The following is a 13,585-nucleotide window of genomic DNA, read 5'->3' as shown; positions in this document are numbered from 1 at the left end:
CATCTCTTGTTGTGTTGTGCCTCAGCACCCACATTCCTCCGTCCCCTCCACAGCATCCTCGAGGGACCTCTCCTGTCACCATCCCCAATGCCCAACGCATCCCCGCTGCCATGGGGGGTATCTCTCCCCCTCCGCAGCCCCCCCCCCCCACCCCTCCGTGCACCGCGGGACCCCCCTTCCCGAGGGAGCAGGACCCCGCTCGCTCAGCCGCGGTGGCCGGTGGCCCGTGTCCCACCGCGGCGCCCCTTGGCCGGAGGCCCGGCATGGGCGGCCGCTGCCCCCTCCGGCATAAAAGGGCCGGGGCGGGCGCGGGCAGCGGCGTGGGCAGCGCACACAGCCCCGGCACCGCTGCTGCCATGGGGACCCGCGGCTGCTGCCTCCTGCTCGCCCTAGCGTTGCTCGCTCCCCCCTCCGCCGTTGCCAGGAAGGTAAGGGCAGCCGCGGGGCCGTGCCGCGCCACGCCGCGCTGTGCCCAGCGCGCAGGGTGACTGCAGGAGGGGTGCACGCCACGGTGCCATGCTGTACTGTGCCGTGCCGTGCTGTGCCGTGCAGTGCTGCGCCGTGCGGTGCTGCGCCGTGCGGTGCTGTGCCATCCCATCCCCCGGGTGCAGCCTGAGCGGCCAGGGGGCTGCCTGCTCTTGCTGTGCTGTGCTGTGCTGTCTGGTGCCGTGCCGTGATATGCCGTGCCATGCCGTGCCATGCCGTGCTGTGGTGTGGCAATCCGGCACCGTGTGCTGTGCAGTGCCGTGCTGTGCCGTGCCATGCTGTGCCATCCCTCAGGTGCAGCGTGAGCAGCCAAGGGGCTGCCTGATCTTGCTGTGCTGTGCTGTGCTGTCTGGTGCTGCTCCATGCTGTGCCATGATGTGCCATGGCATGCCGTGCTGTGCTGTGTAGTGCCACGCTGCGCTTTGCCACCATGTGCTGTGCTTTGCCACCGTGTCCTGTGCCATTCTGTGCTGTGCCAGACTGTGTTTTGCCACCGTGTGCTGCGCCATGCTGTGCAGTGCTGTGCCATGCTGTGCTTTGCCACTGTGTGCTGCGCTGTGCAGTGCCACGCTATGCCACCCCTGGGGCACAGTGTGCATGGCTTCAGGGGATTGCATGCTTACACGGTGCCGTGCCGAGCTGTGCCACAGAGCACACAGTGTTTGTGTCCAAGGGGATGCCTGCCCTTGCTGTATGCTGTGCCATGCCGTGCCATGCCATGCCATGGTGCAGCATGCATGACCAAGGAGGCTGCCAGCCGTGGCTGGTCACCTGCTCCTGGTATGGGGGTACCCAGCAACCCATTGCCCTGCCACAGGATGGGGAGGTGCTGTCCCTATCAGTTCCATCTGCCACGCGGAGGGGCCGTGCCAGCCCCAGACATGTGGGGCACACACCCCACTGCCCAGGCAAGCTGAAGGGGGGGCTGAGGCTTGGCACTGCCCAAGGCAGCCACACGCCCCCCGGTCCCCAGTGCAACCTGCAGGGCCTGTGGAGGAACGAGCTGGGCTCCAACATGACCCTCTCGGCCCTGGATGCAGCCGGAACCTTCTTGGGCTCCTACCACACTGCCGTGGCAGCCACCAACAACCAGATCCTGCTGTCACCCCTGCAAGGGTCCCTGCAGCACTCCAGTACCAAGGGGCAGCCCACCTTCGGCTTCACCGTGCAGTGGCTGTTTGCAGGTACGATGTTAGGACCCAGCACGGGGTCCTGGGGCAGCCAGCAACCCCTTGCCCATGCTGGGAGTGCCACACATCCCCCGTGGCACCCAGAGAAACCACTGCTGTGGCCATGGACCAGCCACATGCTCTCACTCCTGCCATGGGACTTGGTGTGGGGAGAGGTGGTGGGGGTGTCCGTCCATCTGGAGGGTGTCAGGGGTGTCTGTCTGTCTAAGGGGTGTCAGGGGTGTCCGTCTGTCTGGGGGGTGACAGGGGTGTCCGTCTGTCTGGGGGGTGACAGGGGTGTCCATCTGTCTGGGTGGTGGCAGGGGTGTCCGTCTGTCTGGGGGGGTGACAGGGGTGTCCATCTGTCTGGGTGGTGGCAGGGGTGTCCGTCTGTCTGGGGGGGTGACAGGGGTGTCCGTCTGTCTGGGGGGTGACAGGGGTGTCCATCTGTCTGGGTGGTGGCAGGGGTGTCCGTCTGTCTGGGGGGGTGACAGGGGTGTCCGTCTGTCTGGGGGGGTGGCAGGGGTGTCCTCTCTGTCCAAGCGACATGGGAGGGGTGGTGCCCATCTATCTGTCCATGTAACGTGGAAGCAGCCCATTTGGGCAATTCGGAGGTCCCTCTGTCTACCCAGGGCATGTGGCGGGGGGTGCCTGTCTATCTGTCTGTCTGTCAGAATCAGGTCCTCCTGTCTGGGGGCTCATGCTCTGAGCCTCCTCTGCCCCACTTGAACCCCACCAGACTCCATCACCGCCTTTGTGGGCCAGTGCTTTGTGGACCGCCGCGGGAAGGAGACGCTGGAGACTACGTGGCTCATCCGGGAAGAGGTCCCATCCCGCAGAGACTCCTGGAGAGCCACCAGGTGAGCGCTGCCCCTGCCCTAACCCTAATCCTAACCCTAACCCGCAGCCCTGCCTCGCCTCTGCTGACATGTCTTCCTGCAGGGTCGGCACCTCCACCTTCACCCGCATCAAGTGATGGGGATGGAGACGAGAGCTGCTTGCACCCTGTTCTCCCACCTGCATCCCCGAGGCTCTCCACTGCACTGGTCCCAGGCTGGGATCCTGCCTGCTCACAGTTGCCTAGCTGGGAAACACTGCTTCCTCCCAGTGCCTCCGAGCATCCTGCTGGTGGGGTCCCCCCTTCCCAAAGCTTGTTGCCCCCATACATGGAGCTGAATAAATCTTTCTGTGCCTGGCAAAGAGCCGTGCCCCGTGTGTCCCTGGTGTGCAAAAAACCACCCTATGGCCATGGGCAGGGTGAGGTGGTGGCAGGGGGAGGGCAGGGAGGTGTTTTGGGGACCTGGGGGACAAGGGGAGGAGAGCAGCTTGGTTGTCCTGCTTCCAGACCATGGCCTCAGGCCTCTGTAGGTGCCTTCTTGCCCATGCACCCATTTGGGGCATCTGCACGGGACCTGCAATGTGTGTCCCCAGGCAGCATCCCTGGTGCGGAGCAGCAGGATGCCCCACGGCTGGGGGTCAGGGTGAAGGCTGCGTGCAGGCAAGCCAACACCTCACCTGGCACCGTCCTGCATCTCTGCATCCCGGTCTGCCTCCTCTTCCCATTAAACTCCATTACCAGCTACTCCTCTTGTTGCAGGTTCATGGGTGCATGTACAGGGGAGGGTTAGGTGCCTGACCCCACAGAGGGGACCATGGTGGGGTTTTGGGGTGATCCAAAATCCAGGCTGGGTTTTGGAGGGACAGTGGGGCAGCTATTGGGCAGACTGGGTGGCTAATGCCAGATCCTAGAGGCATCCCTGCTGGATATATGCACGTATGCTTGTATTTTCCACTATCTGGCTGTTGCCTGACCAGCCAGAGGGTGGAACAGGATAAGGCTCCTTTTGGGAACTTAGATTCAGAGGACAACATCACCTGCACATTAAACTTTATCAGCTCATTAGTAATGAACCACACACATCAAACAAGGGCCTAATGCCCTTTGCACAGGCCCATCCAACACTTGAACTTATTAATTTATCACTTCAGCAGCTCACAAAGTTCCCAACTCACAAGTTACCCAATCCATAACACACAGCTCCCAGCCCGGGTGCCCCTGAGCATGCCGGGGATGGGCTGGGATAGGCAGGAACGGCTCAAAGGATGGTGCTGCCTGGGGAATGCAGGGCTGCCAGCGGAAGAGGCTGGTGGATGGGGCAGGGATGCTGGGACAGCAAGGACACAGTGTCCTGGGGAAGCGTGGTGCCCTGTCCATCATCCTCTTCCTCTCACAGCGTTCCTGCCCTTCCCCAGCCTTCCTCAGCCTTTGCTCCTCTCCCTCCTTCCCTGCTGGGCTCTGGGGCTGCTCTCAGCTCCACCAGGCCCCAGGCAGTACATGGACCAGACCCTATCCATTCTAAAGAAAGACCTTCTATAAATACATTTCTGCCTGTTCATAACATGACTCCGTGGGCACAGACGCAGTTAACGATGCAGCATTCCAACAAAAGGCTTATTAAAGTTTCCTTCCGGTAAATGAGGCTTTTACAGTAAGAATGTGAATAGAAATAGGTATGATCAGAAATATTCCGGTTTTACCTCTTGTCTAGCTCCATTTTTCGGCCTTACTGCAATTCTGTGGCTTGATCGAGTGTTTTCTTTGTTACCCTACAACAACCTGTGCTGGGCTGTGAGGACTGGGGCCCTTGCTCTCGCCCAGATTTGTGCATTTGGAAGAAGGCAGCTCACAGGATCAGAGATGATGTAAACAAACTGGTTGCTAAACAGAAGAGAAACAGAAAGCAAACTCACAGGTTTATAAGAAGCCAGCACTGATAGCGTCAACACGACTGCTCCCAAACCACACTCATCATCTGCCCCATATAACCCCACCCTGGACCTGCCTCACATATGTCCCCTTCTTTGGTGCTTCACCAGCTGTCCTGCCCCCCTGCAGCAACAGCCCTTCCTGGCCTCATCCTGCCCTGATGTTCACTGCCCTCTTGCTCTTGCCTGGTACATGCAATCAGGGCTGCCCACCTCCAGACCTCAAGGCCCCTCAATAGGGTTGATAGGGTTTTCCTATTGCTGTTGGGGTAGGTTCACCTCCTTCACCAGGTCACCAGCCATCCCCTCAAACATACCCTCGCCCTGCCCTCATGACTCCCTGTCCTTCTGTCTGTCCCCTGAAGTGCCCAGGGGGTGGTTTGGGTGCAGGGGTTCCTGCAGGGCAGGGGTGAAGAAGAGGCATGAGACACGGGGCCAGAGACCCCCAGACTGGGCCACACTGGTGGGCAACCTCAGGAAAGCTGTCCTACACAGAATGGTTTGGGGTAGAAGGCGCCTTAAAGCTCATCCAGTTCCAACCCCCTGTCATGGGCAGGGATACCTTCCACTAGAGCAGGTTGCTCCAAGCCCCTGTGTCCAACCTGGCCTTGAACACTGCCAGGGATGGGGCAGCCACAGCTTCTCTGAGCAACCTGTGCCAGCGCCTCAGCACCCTCACAGGGAACAATTTCTTCCTAATGTCTAATCTAAATCTCCCCTCTGTCAGGTTAAAGCCATTCCCCTTGTCCTGTCCCTACAGGCCCTTGTCCAAAGTCCCTCTCCAGGTTTCTTGTGGCCCCTTTAAGCACTGGGAGCTGCTGTAAGGTCTTCTGGAGCCTTCTCTTCTCCAGGCTGAACCAGCCCAGCTCTCTCAGCCTCAATCCACAGCAGAGCTGCTCCAGCCCTCATAGCATCTCCATGGGCTCCTCCGGACTCACTCCAACAGCTCCACATCCCTCTTGTGCTGGGTGCCCCAGAGCTGGACACAGGGCTGCAGGTGGGGTCTCACCAGGGTACAGGGGCAGAATCACCTCCCTTGACCTGCTGGACACACTCCTTTGATGCCTCCCAGAATAAAGGCTGCTCTCCTGAATTCCAGGGTATCAAGCTTTCTCTTTGGCCTCCTCGCTGCTCTAAGGATCTTGAACTCCTGCTCATGGTCACTGCAGCCAAAGGCTGCCCTTGGGCTTCATGCTCACCACCAGCCCCTCTCTGTTGGTGAGGAAAAGGTGCAGCACAGCACCTCTCCTTGTCGCCTCTGTCGCTTGGAGAAGGAAGTTAACATCAACACATCCCAGGAACCTCCTGGATTGCATATGCCCTGCTGTGTTGTCCCTCCAACAGCTACTGGGATGGTTAAAGTCCCTCATGGGGAGCAGGGATTGTGAACGTGAGGCTGCTCCTAAACATCTGTAGACAACCCACCTATAGACAGGTGATAGCAGCCTACCTGTCCCCATTGCACCTCCGTCCCCATCCTCATTCTGATATCCACCCCCATCTCTGCCTCCACCCCTGTCTCCATCCCCATCTCCAACTCCACCCTCAACTCCATCCACATCCCCATCCCTGTCAGCATCCCCACCCCTGTCCCTATCCCCATCCATGACTTCATCCCCATCCCTGTCCCTATCCCCATCCATGGCTCCATCCCCACCGCTGTCCTTATACCCATCCATGACTCCATCCCTATCTCTATCCCCACCCCTATTCCCATCCCCACCCGCACCCCCGTCCCCACACACCCGCATCCCCATCCCTGTCCCCATCCCTGTCGCCGTCCCTCCCGCTGAGGCGTTCCGGGAAGTCAGCGCCGGGACCGGGCTATAAGAATGGGCGGGCGAGCCCGGCACGGCGGGTTTCGGTCTCGCCGCTGCCAGCAATGAGCCGCCGCCTGCTCTGCACCCTCGCCGTGCCCGCCGGGACAGCGCTGGCCGCTGCCGCGGCGGGGATGCAGGTAGAGCTGCTGCGAGACACGACAGGACGCTGGCCCGGGGAGGCAGCTCGGGGTCGGGAGGGACCCTCCGGCAGCGGGAGGACCCGCTGCTCCAGGGGGAGTTCCTGCCGAGGGCGTGCTCCGAGCCGGGGGATGCTCCGGGGCTGCCCGTGTCCACCGGTGGGGTGTCTTCTTGCCCCTGCCCGGGGAAGTGTGGTGTGGGGAGGATGAGGCAGCGCTTGGAGCCGGAACGGGAGCCTTGCAGGTGTGGTGCTGCAGGGGCTGCATGAACCTGAAGGTTCTGCCTGTCCCCACGGGCTCCCCACTCGTGCCATGCGCTGGTGACCGGTGCCAAGCGCAGCACACATCCCCACATGCACAGGCAGATGTGTCCTGGGGTCTCACAGCTCACCCGCCTTTCCCTCTCTTTTCCAAGATCTTCTGCCAGGCAGACGAGACCCCCGGTGGGGAAAAGGCCAGCGTGAGGGAGGCAAAGGCAAACACCACCAAGTGGTGGCTGGGCCAAAGGGCGAAACACTCCACAAGGAACGGCAAGGTGGGTCCGGCGCTCAATGGGGATGCAGGCAGGGGAAGGGGCTGTGTGCAGGCAGCCCCCAGGGACACATCTGCTCATCCCCAGGTATGTGACCTGTCCGGCTGGTGGAAGAATGACCTGGGCTCCAAGATGCTTGTGGAAAAGGTTGACAGCCAGGGCAACTTCTTGGGCGAGTACCACACTGCCGTGTCCAGCACCCAGAAACCCATCAAGCCATCCCCCCTTGTTGGCTCCCAGCACCTGGATGCGGATGGGCGTTGCACCTTCGGATTCACCGTCAACTGGTCTTTTTCTGGTCAGTGGCTGTGCCTGGATGGAGAGGTGGGATGGGGAGAGGAGCTCAGGCAGGTCCCAGTGCCCATCCCTATCCCTTCATCCCCTCTCCTGTCCCCCATCTGTCCTTCCCTGAGCTGTCCCTACCCTGGGTGATGCCTGCAGGCAGCAGAACACTTCCTAAAACAGTGTTTGGGCTGGGTGACATCAAGAGTTGCTCTGACAACATCACTGCCGGAGCATTCCCCTGCAAACATGGGGACCCATCCTTGTTCCATGAGTGTTAAACCCATTGGTGCCTGTGAAGCCCCATAAGCAGCTGAGGTCCTGCTGGGATGCTAACAGCCACTGCTTATCCCCAGACTCCACCGCTGTCTTTGTGGGCCAGTGCTTTGGTGAGGACAGCAAGGAGGAGGTCCTGCAGACCTCCTGGCTGCTGCGGGAGAAGGTCGATTCCCAACAAGATGACTGGAAAGCCACCAGGTGAGCCAAGGGACACCCAGCCCCACTGGGACCCCTGCCCCTTCGCCAGCCGGGCACCAATGACCTTCTGCTTCCCCACAGGGTGGGACACAACACCTTCAAGAGGATAGCCTGAAAGGAGGAGAGAGAACCTTCTTACTGCAGTTCAAGAGAGCAGAAGGTGCCTGAGCACCACCAGTGTGTAGCAGGGTTGTTACCAGCCCTGAGGGAAGATGCGCCCCAAAACCCAAATAAAATTAATTATTTTTCCTTCAAACTCAACCTTGTGCAGTCCATGGGTATGTCCTGGGGAAGCTGGGCTAAAGCACTGTGGTGGGCACAGGGTGAGCTCTCACCCTGTTATTCCCAGAAAAGACCAACCCCTTTTCCAGCCCAAATGGGATGCTGCATCCCCTCAGTGACTCTCTGACACCAAGCACAGCAGAGCACTGGCTCTTCCCTGCTCGTTGCTGGGTGACTGTGATGGGAGGATAAGCTGGGGGCCCTTCTGCCAGATGGGAGCCCCTGTCCCCCAGCTCTGAGGCAGCCCTCGGCTCTTAGCTGCGTCCATACTCCTGCAAGCAGGAAGGGCTGCTCGGTACCGGCAGCTCAGCACTGGGAGCTGCAGCACATCCGAAACTCCTCCTAGGGAAAAGAGTGTGATTTACAGGAACACGAACACCCATCAGCTGCAGCCTCAAACCTCTGCCTGCCAGACTTTGTGACTTACTGAGTGAGTCACCCATCCCAGCCAGAACAAGGGATTTGCAAGAATCTCAGCTTGAAACTTGGTCCTTTAGCTCTACAGTCCCAGAATAACCCTGGATGAGCTGAATGCCCTGTGTTGGCACCCTGCCTCTGATTTGAACAGCCTAAAGACAGGAGTGGGCAGGAGGGGCTGCCCTGTTCTGCTGCTCCCGTTTGTTTTCTTGCCAGGAAAGTTATGGGAGAGCATTGCAAACAGCATCCGTGGATTTAGCATGCTTTCCACCTGTTTTGTGTTTTAGCCTGCCTCGTGGGAGACTTGCATGTGCTTTGCTTGTCACTTTTTGCTCCCTTGGGTCCATTTTCCTTTTCTGGAGTGATGCTGCTGTTTCCTTCTTGGTGCCTCCCTGGAACTCCTCCAGCCTTTTCAGTTCTCTCACAGCCTTTATGAGCAGAGAGTCTTTATGCCAGCTCTCTCTACAGCGTCCTTTGTTCCTTGCAGCCTTTTACCTGCTTTAGAGGAACCCGAGAATTAGGAAAGAGGGTGGCAGAGGGACTGCAGGACTCTGCTCTCACCACAAAGCATGGCCAGTTCAGTGGTGCAGTGTCCTGCTAAGCCTGCAGCCTTACTGCATGCATCCTTCTGGCTTCATTATTGCCTTCACGACAGCAGAACATTCGTCAGCAATTAGAGCCTGTTAGGGAGGCATGGCATCCACCTATATAGAATCTCTGGCAGCAGGCTGGCCAACTCGGCGAAATGGGTTTTAAACTGAAGGACTTTGGAGTAGGGTCCAAAGTGGCAACACTCACGCTGTTGCAGCCAACTGGGGAGTAAGTGAGGCCAATCAGAGCAGTGACAAATGTTCCTTAGCTGCCTCCCAAGATGGGAACCGGGAAACCAACCACCTCAAGTGTATGTACTGCAGTGCATGCAACATGGGGAACAAACAGGAGGAACTGGAGCTCTGTGCCCAGTCAGAAAGTTATAATATCACAGGAATAACTGAGACATGGTGACACAACTCATAGGACGGGAGGATCATGGTGGATGGCTATAGGCTGATTCATAAAGACAGGCAGGGTAAAAGAAGAGGAGGAGTCCCGCTCTGTGTTAAGGAGAACCTTGAATGTATAGAAGTCAACTATAGGGACTGTGGAAGCCCTATTGAATGCCTCTTGGTCAAGATCAGAGGGGTTGTCTCCAAGGGGGATCTTACAGTACACATCTGCTACTGACATCCAAACCAAGACAATAAGGGTTAGGGACTTAAGTAAAGCATTTGACACTGTCTCCTACAGCATTCTCCTGGAGAAACTGGCTGCTCATGGCCTGGATAGGAGGTTTCTTCACTGGGTTGGAAGCTGGCTGGATGGCAGAGCCCGAAGAGTAGTGGTGAATAGTGTCACACCTAGCAGTCACCAGTGGTGTCCCTCAGGGCTCGGTGTTAGGGCCGGTGTTGTTTAATATCTTCACTGATGATCTGGATGAGGAGATCAAGGGCACCCTCAGTAAATTTGTAGATGACACCAAATTGGGTGGGAATGTTGATCTGCTGGACAGTAGGAAGATTCTGCAGAGGGATCTGGACAGGCTGGATCAATGGGCTGTGGCCAGTGGTGTGAGGTTCAACAAGGCAAAGTGCCAGGTCCTGCACTTGTGTCACAACAACCACATGGAATGCTCCAGGTTTGGGGAAGAGTGGCTGGAAAGCTGCTCATGGAAAAGGACCTGCGGGCACTGATTGATGGAGCTGAACATGAGCAGCTTGTGCCCAGGCAGCCAAGAAGCCACCAGCATCCTGGCCTGTATCAGCAGCAATGTGGCAGCAGGGCCAGGGCAGTGATCATCCCCCTGCACTGGGCACTGGTGAGGCTGCACCTCGAATCCTGTGTTCAGTTCTGGGGCCCTCACTACAAGAGAGACATTGAGGTGCTGGAGCGAGGCCAGAGAAGGGCAATGGAGCTGGTGCAGGGTCTGGAGCACAAGTGTGATGAGGAACGGCTGAGGGACCTGGGGGGGTTTAGCCTGGAGAAGAGAAGGCTCAGGGGGGACCTTATCGCTCTCTGCAACTGCCTGAAAGGAGGTTGTAGTGAGGCGGGGTCAGTCCGTCTCCCAGGTAACAAGTGATAAGACAAGAGAAAACAGCCTCAAGCTGTGCCAGGGGTGGTTTAGTCTGAACAATAGGAAAAGACCTAAAAGACCACCAAAAGGGTGCTCAGGCATTGGAACAGGCTGCCCAGGGCAGTGGCGGAATCACCATCTCTGGAAGTGTTCAAAACTGTACAGGTGAGGCCCTCAGTGATCATGGCTTAGTGGTTGCCCTGGCAGACCTGGGTAATGGTTGGACTTGATGATCTTACAGGTCTTTTCCAGCCTAGTCAATTCTATGATTCTATTAAGCTGGCCGAAGCTGTCAAAATTGTAAGAAATGGTTCTTCAAGCATGTAAACAACAGGCAGAAATAGAAGGGAAATACTAGCCCATTGTTACACCGGAGAAACTGACGTGTTATGGTCTGGATGAGTGATTTGTGTGCTGGGTGGGGAACAGGCTGACCGGCCTCACCTGGAGGGTGGCGGTGAACAGCTCCTGTTCTAGCTGGTGACCTGCCAGGGATCAATATTGGGTCCAGCATTGCTCAACGTCATTGTAAGTGATGCGGAAGATGAGATCAAGTGTGCCCCGACCATATTTGCCAATCATACCAAACTGAGTGGGGAAGTGGACACTACGGAAGGGAGAACCACCTTGCAGAAAGACCTGGATAGGCTGCAAGAGTGAGTTAACAAGAAACTTGTGAAGCTCAACTAGGACAAGTAGAAGATTCAGGATAACACAATCCAAGATTGCGGCACAGGCTGGGATCTGCCCATCTGCGGAGCAGCTCTGTAGAAAGGGACCTGGAGGTCCTGGTAGACAAGCAGCTCAATATGAGTGAAGAGTGTGCAGCTGCAGCAAAGAAAGCCAAGAGGATGCTGGATTACATCAACAAGGACATCATCAGCAGAGACAAAGAAGTCATTATCCCACTTTACTCAGTGCTCGTGAGGCCACAGCTGGATTACTGTGTTCAGTTTTGGTCCCTGCTATACAACTCGGATGTGGACAGGCTGGAGAGGGTCCACAGAAGGGCCACAAAGATGAGCAAAGGACTGGGCAGCATATGAGGAAAGGCTGAGAGAACAGGGTTTGTTTTGCCTTGAGAAAAGAAAGCTTAGAGCAGACCTTACCATCGTGTTCCAGTGTGTGAAGAGTGGCTACAAAGAAGATGAAGACTCTCTTTTTGCAAGGAGTCACATGGAAAGGATGGGGGATGATGGGCACAAGTTACACCTGGGGAGATTCCAGCTGGACAAAAGAGGAAAACTCTTCACAATGAGAGCAATCAGCCATTGGAATAACCTCCCCAGAGAAGCGGTGGATTACCCAACGTTGGGGACACTAAGATTCAGCTGGACAGGGTGCTGGGCCATCTTGTTTAGACTGTGCTTTTGCCAAGAAAGAGTGGACCAGGTGATCCTTAAGGCCCCTTCTAACCTGGTATTCTATGATTCTATGATTCACGTCAACATTTTGCCAGGACAGGGCTGCCCAGAGGCTGTGCAGCAGGTGTCCCAGCAAGGTGGCACTGCTGAACATGTCCTTCTTGTGTTGAGGCCCCCAGAGCTGAGTGTAATACTGCAGGTGGGATCTCCAGGACTGAGGAGTAGAGGAGGACAATCACCTCCTTGGCCTGCTGGCCATGCTTCTTTTGATGACATCCAGCATACAGTTCCAGTTTCTGCCCAGACTGTATTTGTGCTTGGGATTGCCCAACACGTTTGCAGGACCTTGCGTTTGGTCAGCTTCGTGAGGCTGGCGTTGGCCCACCTCTCCATCACATCAAGGTTCCTCTGGACGGCATCCCTTCCTTCCAGTATGTCAACTCCACCACACAGCTTAGTGTCATCAGCAAATCAGGAAATTGCTGAGGTTGTACTCAAGCGTGCTGCCCACATCTCCCACAAAGACGTTAAACAGCGCTGGTCCCAAAACCAAACTATGAAGACGTCATCACTGATCTCCATGTGGACATTGAGCTGTTGACCACAACTCTTTGTGTGCAATCATCTAGCCAATTACTTATCCACCAAGTGGCCCGTGCACCAAACACATGCCTCTCCAGTTTAGAGACAAGGACATTGTATGGGACATTATCAAATGCCTTGCACAAGTCCAGGTAGATGATGTCAACTGGTCTTCCTGTAGCCACAGTTGCTGTAACCCTGATGTAGAGGCCACCAAATTTGTCAGGCATGATTTGCCCTTTGTGAAGCCATGTTGGTGGCCACCAACCACTTCCTCCTTTTCCACGTGCCTTTGCACAGGTTCCAGCAGGATCTGCTCCATGACATCTCTGGGCTCTGAGGAGACTGGCCAACCTGTAGCTCCCCAGGTCTTCCTTGTGTCTCTTTTTACAAAAGGGGACATTTACAAATGTCCCCTTCTCCAGTCAGTGAAACCTTACTGGGCTGCCATAACTTCTCAGATATGATGGAGAGCAGCTTGGCCACTTCACCCACCAGTTCCCTCAGGCCCGTGGATGCATCTTATCAGGTCCCATGGACTTGTGCACCTTCAGCTCCCGTAGATGGTCTCAAACCTGATCTTCTCCAACAACAGGAGGTTCTTCATTCTCCCTGCCCCTGCCTTTGCCTTCTGTGACTGTGGTGGTCTGACTGGAGCTCTTGCCATTGAAGACTGAGGCAAACAAGTCGCCGAGTACCTCAGCCTTCTCCATGTCCTGGGTAACCAGGTCTCCGGTTTTCTTCCAGAGGGGGGCTACATTTTCCCATTTCTCGCTGCCCTTGACGTGCACGGCCAGATTTAACTCTGTCAGGGCTTCAGCTTTCCTAGCCTCATCCTTGGTAGCTCGGACAATTTCTCTGTTCCTCCCAGGATACCTGTCCTTGCTTCCAGCCTCTGCAGGCTTCCTTTTGGTGTTGGAGTTTGTCCAGGAGCTCCTTGTTCACCCACACAGGCCTCCTGGTGTTCTTGCCTGATTTGCCTTTTGTTGGGACAATCACTCCTGAGCTTGGAGGAGGTGATCCTTGAATATTAACCAGCTCTGCTGGGCCTCTCTTCCCTGCAGGGCTTTATCCTTTATCCTTCCATGTTTACAAGAGGGATTAATTCTGGTGGCAAAAGGGACAACAGGGTGCTTTTCCCTGGCTTGGTGACCACCGAGC

The 13,585-nt window shown here is 56.7% G+C and overlaps 2 protein-coding genes across 2 annotated transcripts; both read left to right on the top strand.

Moving 5' to 3' along the window:
- Positions 1-90: 90 nt before the first annotated feature.
- On the top strand, positions 91-2,857 carry LOC115619822 (avidin-like). The gene is made up of 4 exons (XM_030512710.1): positions 91-428; positions 1,460-1,670; positions 2,395-2,515; positions 2,598-2,857. Exons 1-4 carry the CDS (start codon positions 111-113, stop codon positions 2,629-2,631), a joined length of 684 nt encoding a protein of 227 aa, XP_030368570.1. The 5' UTR covers positions 91-110; the 3' UTR covers positions 2,632-2,857.
- A 3,153-nt stretch (positions 2,858-6,010) lies between these two features.
- On the top strand, positions 6,011-7,930 carry LOC115619823 (avidin-like). The gene is made up of 5 exons (XM_030512711.1): positions 6,011-6,378; positions 6,794-6,913; positions 6,998-7,208; positions 7,549-7,669; positions 7,751-7,930. Exons 1-5 carry the CDS (start codon positions 6,304-6,306, stop codon positions 7,782-7,784), a joined length of 561 nt encoding a protein of 186 aa, XP_030368571.1. The 5' UTR covers positions 6,011-6,303; the 3' UTR covers positions 7,785-7,930.
- The last annotated feature ends 5,655 nt before the right edge of the window (positions 7,931-13,585 follow it).

The sequence above is a fragment of the Strigops habroptila genome, chromosome Z, assembly GCF_004027225.2.
Source record: "Strigops habroptila isolate Jane chromosome Z, bStrHab1.2.pri, whole genome shotgun sequence".
Classification (NCBI taxonomy): Eukaryota; Metazoa; Chordata; class Aves; order Psittaciformes; family Psittacidae; genus Strigops; species Strigops habroptila.
This window is presented reverse-complemented; position numbering and strand designations above follow the sequence as displayed.